Consider the following 19,584-nt stretch of genomic DNA (forward strand, 5'->3'; position numbering starts at 1 on the left):
ATTTGCACTGTGTGTTGTATATGTAAACCCGGCACCTGACATGAATAATGCCCTTCTTAGTGGTAGGTACTAATAAAACGTGTTTGGACACCCACTTCTCTGAATTCTAGCTCTTGTCCACATTGCTAGTCTCTGGACTTGAGTGGTATAAATGAATTTCCATGCACATGAAATGCATAGACTTCTCTCAGCCATGTATTAATTTTCCATCCAATCAGGGGACATTAAAGCAGACATAATACTTTTTTCAAGGCCTTACTAGATCACACCATTCTGAGACAACAAGAAAATAGCACAGACTTTTAAAAACCACCATGGTTGGCAGGGGTGGTGGCTCAGTGGGTTAAGTGTCCGACTCCTGATCTCAGCTCAGGTCTTGATCTCAGGGTCGTGAGTTCAAGCCCTGCATCGGGGCTTGAAAAACCCCACCACTTTGATGGGAAGTGCCTATTCCTCAGTTTCAGGATCACACTCAGGCATTTGTGTGTTCAGACGTGCTGCCAGGATGTCTGTTGAACAGACCACACTGAAACCTGGGGCAGAGTGGCAGGGCAGCTGGCTCTGGCCTTCAGACAACAAGATGCCCCTTGTGCCCCAGGTCCTTGCTCAGGGTGTTCCTGGACTTCAACTCAATTGTGGCTACAAAACTCTGTGAGGCAGGGTCTGGTCATTTTCTACCCCCTCCCTCCTTTCCTCTGTCCCCTCTTCTTCTCTTCCTCCCTTTCCTTCCCTCCTTCTTTCCTCCCCACCCTCCTCCCTTCTCTTCTTTCTTCCTTGTTTCTTTTTTTCTTTCATTCTATAGCCAATACTTCCTAAGATCATATGGAAGTAAGTGGAGAACCAGACACAAACCCCCAAGTTTCTCTCCAGCCTTGGGAGTCAGGGACTTAAATCTTCCAGGCAGAGATGCCTGGGTGGCTCTGTGATTGAACGTCTGCCTTAGGCTCAGGGCATGATCCTGGGGTCCTGGGATTGAGTCCCACATCAGGCTCCCCACAGAGAGTCTGCTTCTCCCTCTGCCTGTGTCTCTCATGAATAAATGAATAAAATTTAAAATCAAACAATCATTCCATCAGGCATCAAGTACCCAGTCTAGAAAGAGCTGAGCCACAGGCAGCTCATCAATCTCCATACCATAAACTCTGCTCCTACGCCCACGGTGTTGAAGATGTATTGCAGGTGAAGAGCACACTGTTGCTCTAGGAAAAGCTGTCTTCTTTGGCAAACAGCAGTAGATGTGAGAACCTCTCTGAAATGGTCACAGTGGGACCCAGAAGATGATGTGCTCCTGCTACTTAGCAAAGATTTGCTCAGCCACGATTAGCCCACAAGCCTCATTTGACTAAATGATCCAGGTGATCGTGGAGACGTTCCAGGGAAAGCCCTTCCTCCAAATTTGCCAACAACTCGAAAGGCAAGCTAGTAAAATAGGATCAAGTGTATTTACAATGGTTATATAGATGAGCAGATGCCAAGTATGAGGCATTCTTCAGTGGCTCCCCACGCTTACCTTCTTTGGTCCCAGGAGAATGGCAGGCACTCCGATACCAGAGTACAATGTCAATCTTAAAAATGTTGTAGATGTACGTGACAGACACCGCTGCACCTACCAAGGCGAGAAGCCCTCCTATCAAGTAGGCTCGAACATCTGGAGCTACAAAGGACAGCAAATAAATATATAAATAATCAAATGATAATTATAGTACAAAGAGTCAATTACATACTTTACTTTTTACAGATCACGTTACAAACGCCAAATGGAAACATATTAGAGATCAATGAGGATACTGCTTACATTTTTTTTTCTGGCAGTTAAATATGATAGGTACATGGGAATAGAATAATCTGATGTGGCCCATGAATTTTAGGAAGCAAATGTGCCCTTGGGAACCTGGGGAGGGCAATTCTGCAGAACCCCAGCTCCCAGGGGTGGCTACGGCGTGACTCCGGTACATGAGGACTGCTCACCAAACACCCATGGCCAGGTCTCACTTAGCCAACACTGGACACTCTAGGGGTAAAACCTGAACACGCTTATTGGAAGGCCCTCCCCGGTGGCTCTGTGGCACAATCCTGATTATTCCACTGTCATAACTGCTCTCACGGGCACTCAGAATTGAGCAGCAGGACGCCCGTCATAAATAAAGAGCCATCAGCTGCCTTCCCTGAAAGCCAACTCTGTCTTCTCCATCAGACCAGCCATGAGCCAGGGTCCCCCCTCATTCTCTTTGTGCCAATAAGGTCTCAAAGTCCAGGCCAGACACCTGTCTGCAAGGCACAGCCTCAGAAAGGGTGTCTCCTCTGCTCTGCTTTGCAAACACTTTGTGGAGTGATTATGGCAAAAGCAATGGGTGGGAGATGACCAAGAAGCGGAACCGGTTCCTCTGGAATGTCAAGTCCCAGCAAACAGGCTCCTACGGGTCCCATGGAGGAACAACACAGCTTTCTCCCTTGCCACAGCCCAAACCGGTCAGGCCATGGAAGGAGGCTCTAGGAAGTTCTCTCAGAACTTGAAAAGAGGAAGAAGAACAGAGGAAGAGAAAGTCTCTCCATTCTTAGAACCCACTGCACACACCACTTCCTTCATCAGCCCCTTCCCAATGCTCTAGTCTCCACAAGAAGGTGTCTATGAATGGGGGTGTGGTGGGAGTGGGGGTGGAGAGAAGGGGAAATTCTCTTTTCTTTGAAACTCCCCAGAGCACATTCACTTTAAAAAAAAAAATACTCCTTGAAGAGTTTATCAGAACCTGCCCTAAGTCACATCATGTGGCAAATGGTTTGAGGTCAAAGATATCCCTATGCACTACTGCACATCTTTAAATGAATGGCATGATAAAACATAATAAGTAAAACACATTCTGGGTCAACAGAAATAGCAATCTGTTGATTAAGTCCCAGCACGACTCCGCAGATCTGCTCTGCTCTGCTCTGCGTGCGGGTGTCCAATCCCATCCTGACCACCTGTTTGAACCTCTAGCTTCTCACTGTTAGATGGATCTGCCCTTCCCTCCCATCCTCCACTTCCAGTTCTTGGAACCACAATGCCATCTGTCCCTTGGGGAGGATGTGGGTCTGGGAACCTGTAACATAGAGACTTCAGGGATCTTGGGACTGCAATGGTCACTATAAGAAGACAGTGTCATGCAATATTTATGAGACTCATAAAGCCCCTGGTAAGTAGACAGGAGTGATGGCTGGAAATTCTTGAGTTGGTCATTCATTGCCTTCCGGAGCATGCCCCCTGCCTCTGCAAATGAGCTTAAAACCATCAAATTCCAAACAAGAAACTCATGCCTGAATATCACCCTCCTGCCTCACCCCCAGTGTCTCCTTGTCATCATTTTGAACCCTCTGAACGGCATGTACCCCACCAAACCACTACCTGGGAGTTTTAAGATAAAGTATGCTGCTGACACTCCAGCATGACAGATGAAAGGATGGCCATAATCTTCCATTTTCACTTCCAAGAAGGTTATGTTCACTGTGTAAAAAACATGTTTCTGAAAAGGAATGTGGGATCTGTAAAAGAGAGAAGCCAATCAATTATATGTGAGTCACAGTTACCCAACACAGTGTATCATCTTCAGTCTTGAGAATAAAATTCTCTCTCCAGGGAACACTTGGGGCCATCCTGTTACCCTGAGAAGGCTTCACACACTAGCTCAGCGAGGTGCATGGATTGTGCCGTTCCAGATCTGCATTTTCTTCTGGACTGTGACAGACGGCATCCTCAGCCCTCCAGAGCTTTCTCCTGCTCCTCTCCACTCATCCTCACTACCTTGCGGGACTCAGCACAAATTCTTCCACCCTCTGGCCCCACTGGTCTTGCTTTATGCCACCCAATTCGTGCCACCACAGATTGGCTTTCTACCATGCCAGTAGACAATGATGAAATCCTGTCTCCCCGCAAAGCCCCCGGGCTGCTGCCTGCTTCACTACTGAAGTCTTGAAGATCTATGGCTCATGATAAAACCAAACAGGAGTGAGGCCGGTTTTGGGGAGTAGCTGTGAGTAATGGATTTTGGTGTGTGAAGGCCATGCTTGACGCTTTGCCTTCTCTAACTAGGATGTAGGAAAGATTGAGAACATGAGCACCTCACACTCTTCTGAACCAGGTGCTCGGCCCCCATAGCCCTGAGGAGATCTTAGAGAGACAAAGCCAAAAGGAGTGAGGAGGGGTCAGTGAGAAGCATCTTAAAAAAGCAGGACTAGCACCAATGTAATATAAGTGAAGGAATTCTTGCCAGCTGAAAGAAGCCTGAAAAAACCCAACACCTACTCAGATCCTTCTCTGATCCGTTTGGATTCATTGTAGTAATCATCCACTAAGGTGTTATTGACTCTCCAGCATCGGAGATTTGTGTTATCCCTTGTGTCTGTGATGTTGCAGTCCACAGTAAGGGCGGAGCCTATAAAAACAAATTCATAAATGTTATATGAAAAGCCTACAAAAAAAGCAATCGACTGAATAATATTCTGAATATCTTTTGATTATTAAAAATTCACCCTGGAGGTCAGTGCTCCTCTATTTTATTCTTTCCCTGGACACAGATCATAAGGGACAAATGACCTTCCAGGGTGTGTATCTGTAAAGAGATATCCACATGCTGCCAAATATCACCAGCTTCTGGCCGATGACCTCTACAATATCAGGAACACAAATCCTCCTACCAGTCTTAGGAAACTTAGCAAAGAACTTTACAAAGTATTTCACACACATCATCTCCTTCAGTCTTTTAATCTTCAAAACAGTCCTATAATCAGGAAAGAGGAGGTGCAGCAGTGTCCATGTTACAGATGAGAACACTGAAGTTCAGACAGATTGGTAACTTGCCCAAGGTCACACATTTGAGAAGGAAATGAGACATGAACCCTGGTTTTCTATTTCTAAATCCAGTGAAATTTCAACTTCACCAATTGTGACTCCTATCCTGACTCCATCACACACATTCACAAATTATATTTAATAATTTTATATTTTTATATTTATTTATTTTCTATTTTATTTTGCTCCATGAGCCCAATATATTCCATCTATTTACATTAAAAAAATACTGTATTTCTACACAGTATACTTCATGTTTCTTTATCCTAGGTGGAATTAAGGTGTTTTTTTTTAAATCGTAAACTATGACACATACGTACTAAAAAAAGGATAGAAGATAAATGTAAAAGACACATCCACACCACCTTCAGCCCAAGAAAATAGTATATTGCCAGAACTCCAGAAGCCTCTCACCAGTCCCTTGCCTGCTTTATACTTTATCGCTTACCCCACTCATACTTGAACTGTAGCTTCCATTGCCTCACATTTTGTTTGCGATGCTCACCCGTGCCGCTGCACGTACATGTGCTCCAGTCAGAGAAGAGAATAAATTAGCATTTATTTGGCTGCTGCTAGGCACACATCTGCATCGCTGTAGTGTTTGCCTCAACGAGTAAGATTGCTAGGAGCTCCCTCCTGCATGCCTCCTGAGGCTCTAGTGAACACCTTTCACGTTTACACCCCCGTGTACATGACGGGTACACACACCTATCTACCGGTAAAATTGGTAGATCATAGATGACACACGTACCTTCAACTTTAAAAGAGATGCCGAATTGCTTTCCAACGCGGTTGTCCCAATTTACACTTCCTCCAGCAGTATGGGTGAGTGCTGGTTACTTTACACACTCAACAGTGTGTAGTGTGGTCAGTCTATTTTTGTCATCTCGATGTGTGTGTGGAGACATCACAAAGTGAATTGAATTTGCATTTCCCTAGATTGCACCTAGTCGAGCACTTTTTTTATACTTTCCCTGGTCATGTTGATACCCTCTGATGTAAACTGTCACAGCGAGAAGTTGTTTTTTTTTTCTAGAAATGCATTGTTTGGACTTCCATATTTAGATCTATAACTCACTTGAAATAATTTTTATAAGTAGTGTGAGAAGGGAGTCAATTTTTCTTTAATTTTGTATTCCCTCCCTTTGTCAAGTTCCATTTATTGAAAAGATCACACCTTGCCTGGAGCAGCATTAGCTTTGCCAAAATCAAGTGCGTTATATGGTGGATCTATTTCTGGGCCTTCAATTCTAACCAATATCTATCCTTGTGTCAAAACTACACTGTCTAAACTATGGTAGCCTTTTAATAAATCTTGAAAGCTGGTGGTACAGATACCCTCAGCTAGTTCTTTGTCATTAAAAATGTCTTGACTGTTATTCAGTCTTTACCTTTCCATACCAACATTATAATCGACTTATCAAATTCAGCAAAAAATAAAATCTGTTGAGATTTTGGCTCTCCTTCAAAACAAAGGAAATATGTTTAATAGTTCAGGGTTGAGTATGTTGTTTCTTCTACAGGCTTCTAAAGATAAATTTTTAAAAATCTGATGAAAGACATTCTCTTACATTCCTAGTTTTAAAAGTTCTTTTTTTTTTTTTTAATAATAAATTCCTTGTTCAGGTGTTTGAAATGACTTTTTGGTATCTACAAGTGTATTATTTTTTCTCCATTAGTTTATTAATGTAAAATAAAAGGATGACTCAACTAATGTGAAGCAATTTGGCATTGCTTCAGGTAAGCCCAACTTAACTGCAATGTATCACCCTTTGGGTTTGCTGTCAAATAAATATGCTAATAATGTGCTTAAATTTTTTCATCCATGTTGATGAATGAGATTGGCCAGAAACTTCCTTTGTAAAAACATTTTTGTTGGTTTGAGTGTCAAGATTTTCCTGACCTAATAAAATGAGTTAACGATGACTGTTTCTTCTTTTTCTATGCTGTGAAACAATTTGTTTAAATATGTCAAATTTCTTTATTAAACGCTTTGCAGAATTCACCAGGAAAGCCAAGTGGATCTAGAATTGTTTGTGACAAGATTTTACATTTACAGTCATATGCCTATTCTGGAATCTGTATGTTCCTGTGCCAGATCCTATGTGCTGGTTTTTAGGGAAAATAGCCCACTTCTTTTTAGATTTTCAAATTGTTTGGCTCTAGGTTTTCCAGAACATTCTTTTATGATCTTTCTCAACTATATATGATCAATGGTGATGGCCTCTTTTTCCTTCAGATTGTGCCTTCCTCCCTTTCTTAATCATTCAGGGGGTTGGCAAATACATTCCACTTTTCAAAAAACCAACATCTTTCTCTGTTCATCACTCAATTGCATGTTCATTTCCTATCTCACTATTTTCTGCTATTACTCCTCACTTTGTTTCTTCCATTTCTGTTGGATTTATGTGCTTCTCCTTTTCTGTCTTCAGGGGTGAGCATGCAGCTCATGGATATTTCAACTAACTTACTTTTCTAATTGAGACTATCAATCATGCTCTGAGCAAATCTTTGTATCCCACCAACCTTGGTGTAATCCTTTCATGAGTATTCATTCTCAAATTATTTTCTGATTTCTATTTTTATCCATGGGCTAGAGGGTTTTTTATATGATTGCTCTACAACCTATACAGTTATTCTAATTGTCTTTTTATTACATATTTCCAAAGTCAGTGTCTTATGTCTGAGAATATATAGTTTACATGATTTCAATCTGTTGGATTTTTACAAATCAATCTTTACAGCCAATACATGGTCAATTTTATTAAACATTTCTCCTTTCTTTTTCTTTTTTCTTTTTAAAGATTTTATTTATTTGAGACAGAGAGAGAGCACAAGCTCGAGGCTCCATCCCAAGACCCTGGGATCATGACCTGAGCTGAAGGCAGATGCTTAACTGACTGAGCCACCTAGATGCTCCTTATTAAACATTTCATTGTACTTAGAAAAAATGTGTAATCTATAGTCATTGGCCTCAGGGCTCTAGAATATGAACATTAGGCCATTTGTTGGGCACATTTTGTTTGTCATGATAGGGTGTCTTGTTTGCTTTGTTCTACCAGCTATCTTACAAACTGCCATTATTATTATTCCATTATTGGTGTGGACTTAATTTCTCCCTGTAATCCTGACCTAACTCTCTCTCTGCATGTGTACACACACACACGAAACACACACACACACTTTTAAGGCAAAGTTATTATATGTCTACAGGTTCATAATTGACTTCTAATCATTATGAAGCATCTCTGTTTACCTCTAATAATGCATTCTACCTTCAGATCTACTTTGATATTAGCATAATTATGCCAAAGTTATTTTGGTTAGTGTTTATACCTTATATCATTTTCTAATTTTTTCTCTTCCAGCATCTATAAACAGCCCAGAGTTATGATTTCTTCTTTCAAATCCAGTATGACAATCTTCATTCGGAGCATTTGGTCCATCGTGTAATTGATAACAAATGTACATTTAAATCAACTATCTTAAATATTTTTTTATTTGTAGCATCTGTCCTGTATCAGTCTTTTTTTTCCTGCTGTCTTTTGATTCCTTCTTATCTTCCTCTTGATTATTTTTCATTGTTCCATATAACGCTGTATATTTCAAATTATTACTATTTTAGGGTTACTGTAAATATTAAAACATAGATCCTTGAACTTATCAAAGTCTAATATTATTGATATTTATATTCTTTTCTCTAAGAGAATCTAAAGTCTTTGGATGCAATAGCAATTAACTTTCTTCCAGCATACAGGCAAATGTGGTTGTGAATTCCAATTTCAAATATATTTTAAATTCCATAAACAGTCGTCATCATTATTGCCTTATGCATCCAAGATTCATTTGGATTTTTTCATATTTACGCCAACATTTGCTCCTTCCTTCCTTCCTACGCAGCTGATTCACAATCTGGAATCATTTCCTCTTGCTTAAAGAACACTGGAGTAGCTCCTTTAGTGTAAGACTGTGGTTGGCAAATTTTGCCACTTTTACTTTGTCATATGTTCACTCACTATAAAATTAGCAGTATTTTTTTTTTCAGCTGACAACCTCCATTATTTCATGAAAAATTCCAACAGTGGGCGTATTGTTGTGCACAAAGGGCTTTTTTCCCTCTTTTTTCCCCCAACTCTTAAGATATTTTTCCTTTGTTTTTGTTTGCAGTTTCACTATGGTATTTCAAGGTGTAGCTCTGGTCTTATTTGTCCTGTTGAGTCTCCTTAGCTTCCGGGGCCTTTACATGAACATGTCTACATTTTGGAACATTCTGAGATTATCACCTAAATAATATTGCTTCTCCTCCCATTTTCTCTCTCTTTCTTCTGAGATCACAATTATATTCATGTTAGCTCTGTGTAACCTCTCTCTCTAACTTCTGGTCTCTTGGCTGTCTGTGCTTAAGCCATTTTCTCTTGACCTATATTCTCACTCGGTAATTCTTTTTCAGATGTCTCATATGCTACTAAAGCTTTCACTGAGTTTTGGTTTTAGTTACCTGTTCCTTTTCAAACTTAATATTCTCTTTTTTTAAAGTTTACAGTTGTCTTTTGAAAATTGCAACCATATGTTTTCTCTTTTTTTAATATTTTATTTATTTACTCATGAGAGACATACAGAGAGAGGCAGGGACATAGGCAGAGGGAGAAGCAGGCTCTCTGTGGGTAGCCTGACGAGGGACTCAATCCCAGAACCCCAGGATCATGATCTGAGCCAAAGGTAGATGCTCAACCACTGAGCCACCCAGGTGCCCCAATCATCTCTTTTCCTTCCTTGAACATAATAAGCACAATATCTATCTATCTATCTATCTATCTATCTATCTATCTATCTATCATCTATCTATCTGTCATCTATCATCTATCTATCTATCTATCTATCTATCTATCTATCTATCTATCTATCTATACCTGGGGCCCTGGGGATCTGTTTCTGTTGTATATGGCTTACCATCTAGAATTTACCACCTAGAATTTACATCACAAAAGTTATACATATTTGTGAAGGTTCTGAATACATACTGGCATTTCCTTCTCCATAGTTTATACCAGTCCATTCATTTATTTATCTATCTCACAACTATTTCTTGAGCATCTGCTATGTTCTAGAAATTTTTCTGAGAACTGGTGATATAGGAAGGAACAAACCAGAGAAAAAGCCAGCTTTTAAGGAACACTGATTTAAATAGAATTAGAGATACCAAAACAAAATAGGTGAAGTAGTGAAAAGTACTTCACAAAAAATAGAGAAAGGTCAGGGGATAGAGCATAACGGTGAGTGATGTGTGCTATTTTTTTTAAAGGATTTTATCTATTTATTTGAGAGAGAACAAGAAAGAGAGCATGCGCAGGGGGAGGCACAGAAGGAGAAACAGGCTCCTCACTCAGCTCAGCATGGGGCTCAATGTGAGGCTCAATATCAGGACCCCGAGATCATGAACTGAGCCGAAGACAGACTCTTAACCGACTGAGCACCCCAGGCACCCCAGAGGTGTGCTATTTTAATGTGGTGGTCAAGTGAGATGCCATTCATCAATGATCTGATGGAAGTGAAGGAAGAGACCACGGAGCTGTGTGAGGAAGAGCATTTCAAGTAGAGGGAACAGCAAGTGCAAAGTCTCTGAGGTAGAACTGTGCTTGAGATGGTCAAGGAACAGCAGGTATGCCAGGGCAACCAAGTGTGAGCTTACCAATGTGGGCACTGGCAAGGGGAAGTCAGCCATGGAGGGCCATGTTGGGAATGCAAGGATTTTGAATTTTACTCTGAGTGAGACAGAAAATCTTTGGAAAGCTTTAAACACAAATGGTTTAAAGGGATTGCTCATATTCATGGCCAGTAATGTATTAGAATACCCTCTATATTATCCTTGGTAATATTTGGTATTATACATTTTTTAATCCTTACCAATTTCACAGATATCATTGTTTTAGTGCATGTTTCTTTTATTGCAGATGACTATATTCTCATATTTTGTTAGTCTTATTTTTTTTGGTCCTGTGAATTACTCATTTATCTCATCTGGCTTATTCCTATTCCTTGATTTGTTGGTATTTTTGTACAGAAATGATATTACCTGTTTTTTGATGTCTCTGTTCCAAATATGCTCTCCTAGTTTTTCATTCACATTTTAACTTTACCATTTTTCCTATATACAGACATTTACAGTTTTTATGTTAGTCTAATTTTTAATCTTCTGTGATTTCTTCTATTAATTTTATGTGTAGAAAGAACACCACTCAGAGGTTAGCTATAGATTTTTCTTAGTTTTTAACGGTACTTTTGTGGGCTTATTTTTATACATAGTTCTTTAATTCATCAAAAATGCATTTTTATGCCTCATATACTTCACATTTAACAAGTTATAATAGTATCACACATAAACTATACTGTTCTCTACACATTTTTAATTTTTATTTTATTTATTTATGATAGGCACACAGTGAGAGAGAGAGAGAGGCAGAGACAGAGGCAGAGGGAGAAGCAGGCTCCATGCACCGGGAGCCTGATGTGGGATCCGATCCCGGGTCTCCAGGATCGCGCCCTGGGCCAAAGGCAGGCGCTAAACCGCTGCGCCACCCAGGGATCCCTCTCTACACATTTTTAAACCACAAATCTCCTTTATGAGATTTTTGTATATTCTAGGATCTACTTATTGTTTTCCATTATGTTGTCTTAATCTTTCTATTTGTATGCAAATACCAGTATTTATTTATTGTTGTTTTATAATTAAATACACTTTAATATTTACTAGAAAAAGTCTTTATTTCTTCTATGCAATTATTTTCTTGCTAAAATTTTCCAACCTTTTTTACATGAATTTTAAAAATGTTTTATCAAGTTTCAGTACATTCAATGAAATTCAACTGGTTCTATATTAAACATGTATATTAATCTGCCCTTAGTGATTTCAATGACTCCAATAATTTTACTTACCAAGTTGTACTTCAATTGAATTGTTTTTCGGATAAATGATTTTAGGAATTCTTCCTGCATATCCATTTGTTTCTGCTAAGAAATCATATCCACGTGAAATTGCATTAGAATCATGTATGACACATTCCCAACTATTTATACCACAATGGTGTAAAGAAAAACATGACACTGAGCAGGCCTTCAATAAACATTAGTCAAGTAAAGAACAAAACTTATGGTGTGATGAATGACCATCTCATAAATGCATACTTTCAAACCAGAAATAATTAAATTGTTAAGGAAAAACCCTAAAAGCTGGGCTACTGGGAGAGTTCACTTCTTGGTTCTATATATAAACTGCTAAGATTGTGTAATAAAATCTCACTACCTAATAATCTAACTATAGTTTGTAAGCAGTGGCCCTAGGCCAAGCTCTGGTCTAGGTCCTAGACAGAGAGAGAGAATGACCCTAATGTTTTATCTTTGCTCCTCACTGTTCCATCCTCCATCCCTTGCTTCTCCATATTCTTTATATCCTGTCCTCTTGTGTTCTTCAGATCCTTCATTCCTCCACTCCACTGTAGAGCTATCTCCTCTCATGTTGACTTTCCAGCCTTTTGTTTTTCTCCACTACTTCCTTTCCCCATTTGCCCACCAACATCTAACAATCAACCACCTCACCCCACATTCTCCCTCTCTACTTGGGATGGGACACAGACATGTTATCAAATGGAAGGCTAGAAAAATGAAAAACCCTGTGTCTTTTATAATGAGAATACTACTTGCATGTCCTACAAACTATTCAAATTCAGTGTGTCCCAAACAGAGGTTATCACCAGCCAGTTAATGTATCACTTTGCACCAGATCACACACAACTAAAATCTGGAAGTCACTCTAGGCAACAGTTCTTCTCTCACCTCTTCAAACCATCAATCAGTAAGTCAGACAAAGTTCATCTCCTAACATGTCTCCATGAGTGCCTCCTTCTTCATGGCTAAACTTTCTATTTTCCACTTTCTAGTCCTTCCTTGGTAGTCTTGTTCATATCCACCTCTTCCATTACCATCTAGGCCAAGTTGCATCTCCAGACCTTTCTCTAGACCATGGCCATGGTCAACTTGACATCTCCATGTGGGCACCTCCAAGTACTCAACATAAACCCATGACCAAACTCATGATCTCACTCTTAAATCCAGTTTCTCTCTAGAGTTATATTATTTCATTGAATTATATCACCATCCAGTCTGTTGCATATGCCAAAAGGCTTAGCTCCCTTGACCTTGCCACATCCCTTCTGCCATATTCAATCCAATACTAACCCCTGTGAGGTTGACCTCCTCAGATACCTTGAACCCATCCACATGTCTCCATCTTCAGTGCCACCATGTAGCCTGTGCCTACCTGATATCTTACCTGCATTTCTGTACCTGTCTCCTACCTGCCACTCCTGTTCTGTAGGGATCATTCTGGGTACAGGCAGCCATGCTGAGCTTTCAGGCCTGCAAGTCACATGCTACTCTCCTGCTAGCAACCCCTCTGGCTACTTACCATTGTTCTTAGAATAAACTCCATACTCTCTGCTTTGGATTCCATGTTCCTACCAATTCTTGGCCCTGGATACTTCGCTAACCTCATTATCTAACATTGCTCCAACCAACCTGCCTCCTTCCCATTATTCACATATACCATGATCTGTTTTTGTCACAGGGCCTTTACTTTGGTTGTTCCCTCAGTCTGGAAAAATCTCACCCACTCCATCACTCAGGTAATGTGTCCTGACCGTCAGTGTCGCTGTTATCAAGAAGATTTCCCTGACCCTCTGCCTTCTCAATAGGTCCTTGTCTGCTCGATCTCACACTTTCCACTCCTTCATTGCATTAATCTCCTTGGTAATTACACATCTCATGAGCAGACTATCTGATTTATCTCTGCCTCCCTTCCCTACTCAGACTTCAAAGCTCCATCAGAGCAGCAGTCATGGCTGCTTTCCTTCTTCTCAGGCTGTCTCTACTAGGCACAAGATGGTGGCCAGTAAAGAGCCACCAAATTCCTGCCTGAAGAATCCCCTGCTACTTTCACTGGTTCAGATTATCAGCACTCTTCTCAATACTGGCTGTTGCAGCAGGTGCCAAAGTGGACTACAGGTTTCAGGACCCTCCTCAACTCCTGCTCAACCATCTCAAGACTGGTCTCATCCATCACAAAAAAAGCCTCGTCAATCTTCATCCAAGGGCTCTTCAGCGGCCACATGGCAAAGCCTCAGTGTAACTGGGCCTCTAAATCCTGACCCTGTTTAACACCTCAAGTCCCAGCACTCTTTTCCCCATGCTTACGTATGCTCTAATAAAATTAGCCTTGAATCCAATGCAAACTATGCTGGTAGACACTTCTATGTTTTGTCTTATACTATACTCTCTGTCCTGCCTCTCACACTTTACTTTTATAAACTTGACTCCTTCAAAATTCAGCTGAAAAGACATCTCCTGGAAGCCTTCTAAGACCATTTCCTTGCCACCCTTGTGGCTATTCCTGATTCTTTTCCTGTTCCCCCAGACACTATCTACAACTCTATCTATAACTCTATCCTTACTACATAATGTGAAATGATGATTCATTTATATCTTTAGCTCCACTATCACCAAGCTGAGAGCTTCTCAAAAGAAGAAACATTGGTTTTGGTTTTGGTTTGGTTTAGTTTAGTTTAATTAACAGGTTCTAACAATTGGGGCATGAACTAGGTCATAAATATGTGTTTACAGTAATAACATGAAATATATAGACTATTTGAAATTCAATGACCTCTTGATGTAGTCTTCATTCTGTCTTTCAAAGAATTCCTTCAGCTACCAATGTAAAACTAAGCATGATAGTCAAGAAGAAAATCTTTTGTGCATATATTTGGAGAGATAACAGGTAACACAAAACTCAAGAGCATAGAAGTCATAAAATGTAATACAATTAATTTTTTTAATTAAAGGGTTCCAGGTGGGAAGTAGGAAGCCACTCATGCTGAACACATGCCCCAAGAGAGCCACACCACCAAGAAATTGCTAGGTACCACCCAGTATTATGAAGTCTGACAGAAATTAGTGACAGGATGATCCCAGTTAAAGAAATACTCAGTCTTCAGTTCTTTCCATTTAGATGAGTCAACAGAAAAGACAGCTGTCTACTAACAAAGAGCAAAAGGCAACATAGCAAGAACTCCTCACCGAATGTGTTGAGAAGAAACAGTGCTCATCTGGGCACCAAAAGCCTCCATCCTTGCCCTGTTTCTTCACTGACCAGCTTTGTAATCTTCATAAGTCACCACCTCCTGAGACTCTATAAAATTCATGGCTTAATTGGGCACCTGGGTGGCTCAGTGGTTGAACGTCTACCTTCAGCTCAGGGTGTGATCCCAGGGTCCTGGGATCAAGTCCGGCATCAGGCTCCCTGCAGGGAACCTGCCTCTCCCTCTGTCTATGTCTCTGCCTTTCTCTGTTTCTCTCATGAATAAATAATTAAATAAAATCTTTTTAAAAAAATAACGGCTTAAGTTAAATTATCTTTAGGGTTTCTTTTACCCTAAAGATTCTGTTTTTAAATCTCCAGGTCGTATGTTCGAGCAAACTGGCTGCTCTGGGTTGAGAACGGACACTTCATGAGCATCAGGTATCCTGGAGCTCTGCATACCCCAGGCAGGGGAGGCCAAAGCTGGAATGACCCAGCAAAGTGGTCATACCAGTGACAGCTGAGGAAAATAAGAGGAACAGTAATATCTACCACCTCCTGAACACCTACACTTTGCCAGGCACCCCAGTACCCACTTTACATACATGCTGTCATTTAATTTTCATACCAAGAAGGTTGAGTGTTCTGTTTTTCCAGATAAGGAGACTAAACTGCTCATGCCCTCTGCCCTCTTCTTTCTACCCTCTGATTCTAACATGGTAAGTTTGAGAGCCCACTAACCTTCAAGAAAATCAAGATTTAGAATTACCATTGCCCGAGAAGCCAGCCATCTCACACAAAACCAAGAAGAAGCCAAGGCAATGGATATGAGCATACTTACTGATACGCACAGTGATGCTGTTTAAAACAGTGTAGTGTTTCCCTGTGTGTGTCAGTCGGGCTTGGCATGCATAGTTCCCTCCATCCTCTGCTGAAACATTGCTCACCGAAAGCTTTATTCCCCAGCGAATAAACCGTCCTTCTTTAATCTCTTTACAGTCCTAAATATAAATGTATATATACATGTATATTTTAATTCAAAGAGTATTTTGTGTATCAGTTACATTTCTAGTTAGCACCATCCTATGAACTTCAGGGAGGTGCAAGAAACATATGTGATCCCTAGGTCTCGGGTAATTTATAATCTAACTGAAGACAATATCTGTATCTAGATAGATAGATAGATAGATAGATAGATAGATAGATAGATAGATAGAAGATAGATAAATAGATATCTGCAGATTCAACAAAGGATATGCTACAGGCTACAGTGAGTGCTGTAAATATTAAGTCTAATGGAAGTTGGTAGGATAGAGGCATAGGTGAGCTAGAAGGGAGACCGCATGGAGGAGGACTACATGGGGCCCACAGAGGGGTGCGGTAGGAGGGTGTGAACAGGCAGTAATGCCCTCCACCCACAGAGGCCCATATCTCCCAGTGGACCACCATCTCATGGCGCCAAGCCCCCATGCCAAGATCGCAAGCCCACTTGATTATTGACTGCTTCCACTGCTTTCCAGGCCCAAATACACCTTCTTCACCTATTGGGTTGGACTTTACAGAGGTCCGAAATAACTCTTCAAGAACATTCTGCTTAAAGGCTTGAACAATAATAGTCAAAGTATGTCAGCTAGGCTTATGAGCAGATGTCATGTAACTTGTTACATCACCTGTGCTTCCACCCCAATAACAAGAACACCAAATCAACTTGAGGCCTGATTAGTCTCAGGAATGCCTTTCTCATTTGTCATTCTCAGCAACCACCCACAGGGCAGGCCTCAACATCCATCTGTCCTGTCAGAACTCACATTCTCATGCTAATCACCACTTCTTGCATCTCACAGACCCACTCTGAACTCTCCCAAAACTTTTCTCCTGTCCTCAGAAAGTGCCACTCTACTCAGTGAGTTCTTGGGTTATAAGTCCATTTTATTCGTTCAAGCATTCAGGTTCCTGCTCTTTGCTAGGCTGTGAGAGGCCCTGTCATGCAGGAATAAGATGTGGTCTATGTCCTTAGAAGCTCACAATCATAATATAGAGACAAACTTATAATCCCTAATAAAAATTTAATTGTCCAAGTGTCCAGCTCTCTCGTCACTGAGTCAGCTATAGCTAGCTCAGCATCAGAGCCCATTCTTCAACTTGGAATGGTGTGAATGGATCCATCTTGGAAGAGGAAACTCATTCATGCCAGAATGAGCATTTATTTACAACGTGAAATTCTAGGAGTCTTACATTATTCCCTATTTGGGAAACCCAATTATAATTAGACAATTGCTTACCAAATAGAATGGGAATTACTAGTAAGAATCAGATGGGTCAAGGCATCTGATTCCAATACTGTGATGCCACCTTCTTTAGAGACAAACAAAAAGCATGGAGTCCTTTGACTATGAAAACTTCTTAAACTTCTTCTCTAGAGTGAGAGCCCATATAATAGCAATCTCTGAGCCCCCCTTTCTATGTTTCTATCATTGATCAGTCCCTTTCTAATCAACTCCTTCTTTCTCTCAAAATGTACAAATACTTCATCATATTAAAACACAGCCTTGATAGCTTAAGAGCCATTCTCTTCCTTCATGGTAACACAGCACTGCTTGAACTGTAATCCACCATGCATCACTTCAGAATTTAAATTCTCAGAAGGCCTCAATGTTTCTTTAAAAATTTGTGGGCAACATCCTATTAATAAGATTTGAAGTTAAAATATGAATAATAATAGCAGCAAACATTTAAATGCATTTTGTCTTTCAAGCACCAAGAAGGACCACCTTTAACCCAATCTGTACAATGATTGGAAACATAAAGTGGCCCCAGAGCATTCTGGCTGACATGCAGTGCCTACAGAACTGGTTAGGCAACCAGCAGCTCAATAACAGAAAACCATGAAGAAGGGGATGAACGTTGAAGGTTTCCCAGCAAGGGAATAACATGATTATATTTGTCTTTGAGAATGATCTCAGCAAACACAGAATTAGCACAGTGGTGGAGCAGAAATCATTGTATTGAGAGGTAATTTGGAATAAAAAAAAAAATACTGTTCCAAATGTGAACACTTCACTACCTCTGAGAATGGATATTTTAATACCTGAACCTTTCCCTCTATAACATCTCAATTTCAAGGACCACCTCTACTCCTCTCGGTCTTCAACTCTCCCAGCTACAAGCTGGACTTTTTCATTATCCAGAACCACTATGTCTCTGAATTCCTAAAAAGAAATATACCATTCTGATGATAATTTTTTATTATTCCATCTCTTCCATGCCCTCATTATAACCAAAGAATAATATCTGATATTTATTTATCAAGTAATCACTATGTGCCCACGCTGAACTAAGTGCCTAATGGATAAGTTATTTCACTAACTCTCCAAAACAAACCTAGAAGGTCATTTCCCTCAGACTGAATTTAGTTGCAGAAAACAAAAAACATTCTAGCTGTTTCAGGTGGGAAAGGGATTTAAAGCAGCATGTTAGGGGCTTACAAAATTTTCAGAGGTATTCAGGGAGTGAGATCTAAGCCAGAATTTCACTGCAGACCTAAGCTCACAGGACACCTGCTGCCTCCACCACAACTGTGAGGTGGAAATCAAGACTTGAAACACAACACACTGCAAGTCAGGGACCAGGGGTCGCCACTATGCAACTATAGTGTGCAAAGTCATGCCACTTCTAGAGGAGCCACACCAATAAACCCATCAGAAGCCATATGCACTACCTCTCCACTCCCACAGAGCCAGACTCTGGGCCCTGGGACATGGCCACAGAAAATCCCCACGTGCGTGCTCTGGGGCAAAAAAAAGCAGGAAGATCTACCCTACTCACGCAAGCCCTTTAGGGAAGCCAGCTGAAGAAACTGACTCACATCCACAGCCTGAGCTGTAGGGAACTCTGGGAAAGCACACGTGGTGTTTGAGTTGCTTTGTTCTTCCTTTGTTCTATTATTTATAGCTGCCCTGATTTAAAGAGGCTCACCATGGATAGTGAGCAGCTAGCCACCATATTCATTATGGACTTTTCTACCTGAACTTTCTATCAGACTCATTTTTCTGTCACCTTGAACCAGTCCCCTTAATCCCTGTCTTTTGTTTTTTGTTTTTTTTTTATAAATTAATTTTTATTGGTGTTCAATTTACCAACATACAGAATAACACCCAGTGCTCATCCCGTCAAGTGTCCCCCTCCGTGTCCGTCACCCATTCACCCCCACCCCCCGCCCTCCTCCCCTTCCACCACCCCTAGTTCATTTCCCAGAGTTAGAAGTCTTTATGTTCTGTGTCCCTTTCTGATATCTCCCACACATTTCTTCTCCCTTCCCTTATATTCCCCTTCACTATTATTCATATTCCCCAAATGAATGAGAACATACACTGTTTGTCCTTCTCTGATTGCCTGTCTTTTGTTTGAATTACCACTTTCCCTCAAGCCTTCCTTTCTTTCCCATCATGTGGCCATTACTTTGCTCCCCCCTTTCAGTTCCTCAATACGGTCACCCTTGATTCTTCCAGTATATTAAGGCTACAAAACCCCATCTGTGTCAGTTCCATCACCCCCGCCTCCATGCCTACAGCCCGATGAGCAGTACAGGAGACAATCCCATCAACATTCACCTTGGCATCTCAACAAGTTCATG

At 40.7% G+C, this 19,584-nt stretch overlaps 1 protein-coding gene across 5 annotated transcripts in view; it reads right to left on the minus strand.

The window, feature by feature from the left end:
• IL1RL2 (interleukin 1 receptor like 2) overlaps positions 1–19,584 on the minus strand; it is a 41,267-nt gene that overhangs the window by 12,048 nt on the left and 9,635 nt on the right. For 4 of the 5 annotated variants that reach the window (XM_055328691.1, XM_055328689.1, XM_055328687.1 and 1 more), the window contains exons 5-9: positions 15,793–15,952; positions 11,759–11,833; positions 4,280–4,409; positions 3,383–3,519; positions 1,511–1,654 (exon numbers count right to left, since the gene is read on the minus strand). In XM_055328691.1, coding sequence (XP_055184666.1) covers positions 1,511–1,654; positions 3,383–3,519; positions 4,280–4,409; positions 11,759–11,833; positions 15,793–15,952 — 646 coding nt within the window. The remainder of the gene's footprint in view (positions 1–1,510; positions 1,655–3,382; positions 3,520–4,279; positions 4,410–11,758; positions 11,834–15,792; positions 15,953–19,584) is intronic. The other variant, XM_055328688.1, reaches the window with a different exon arrangement.

This window comes from Nyctereutes procyonoides, unplaced genomic scaffold, assembly GCF_905146905.1.
Source record: "Nyctereutes procyonoides isolate TBG_1078 unplaced genomic scaffold, NYPRO_anot_genome, whole genome shotgun sequence".
NCBI lineage: Eukaryota > Metazoa > Chordata > Mammalia > Carnivora > Canidae > Nyctereutes > Nyctereutes procyonoides.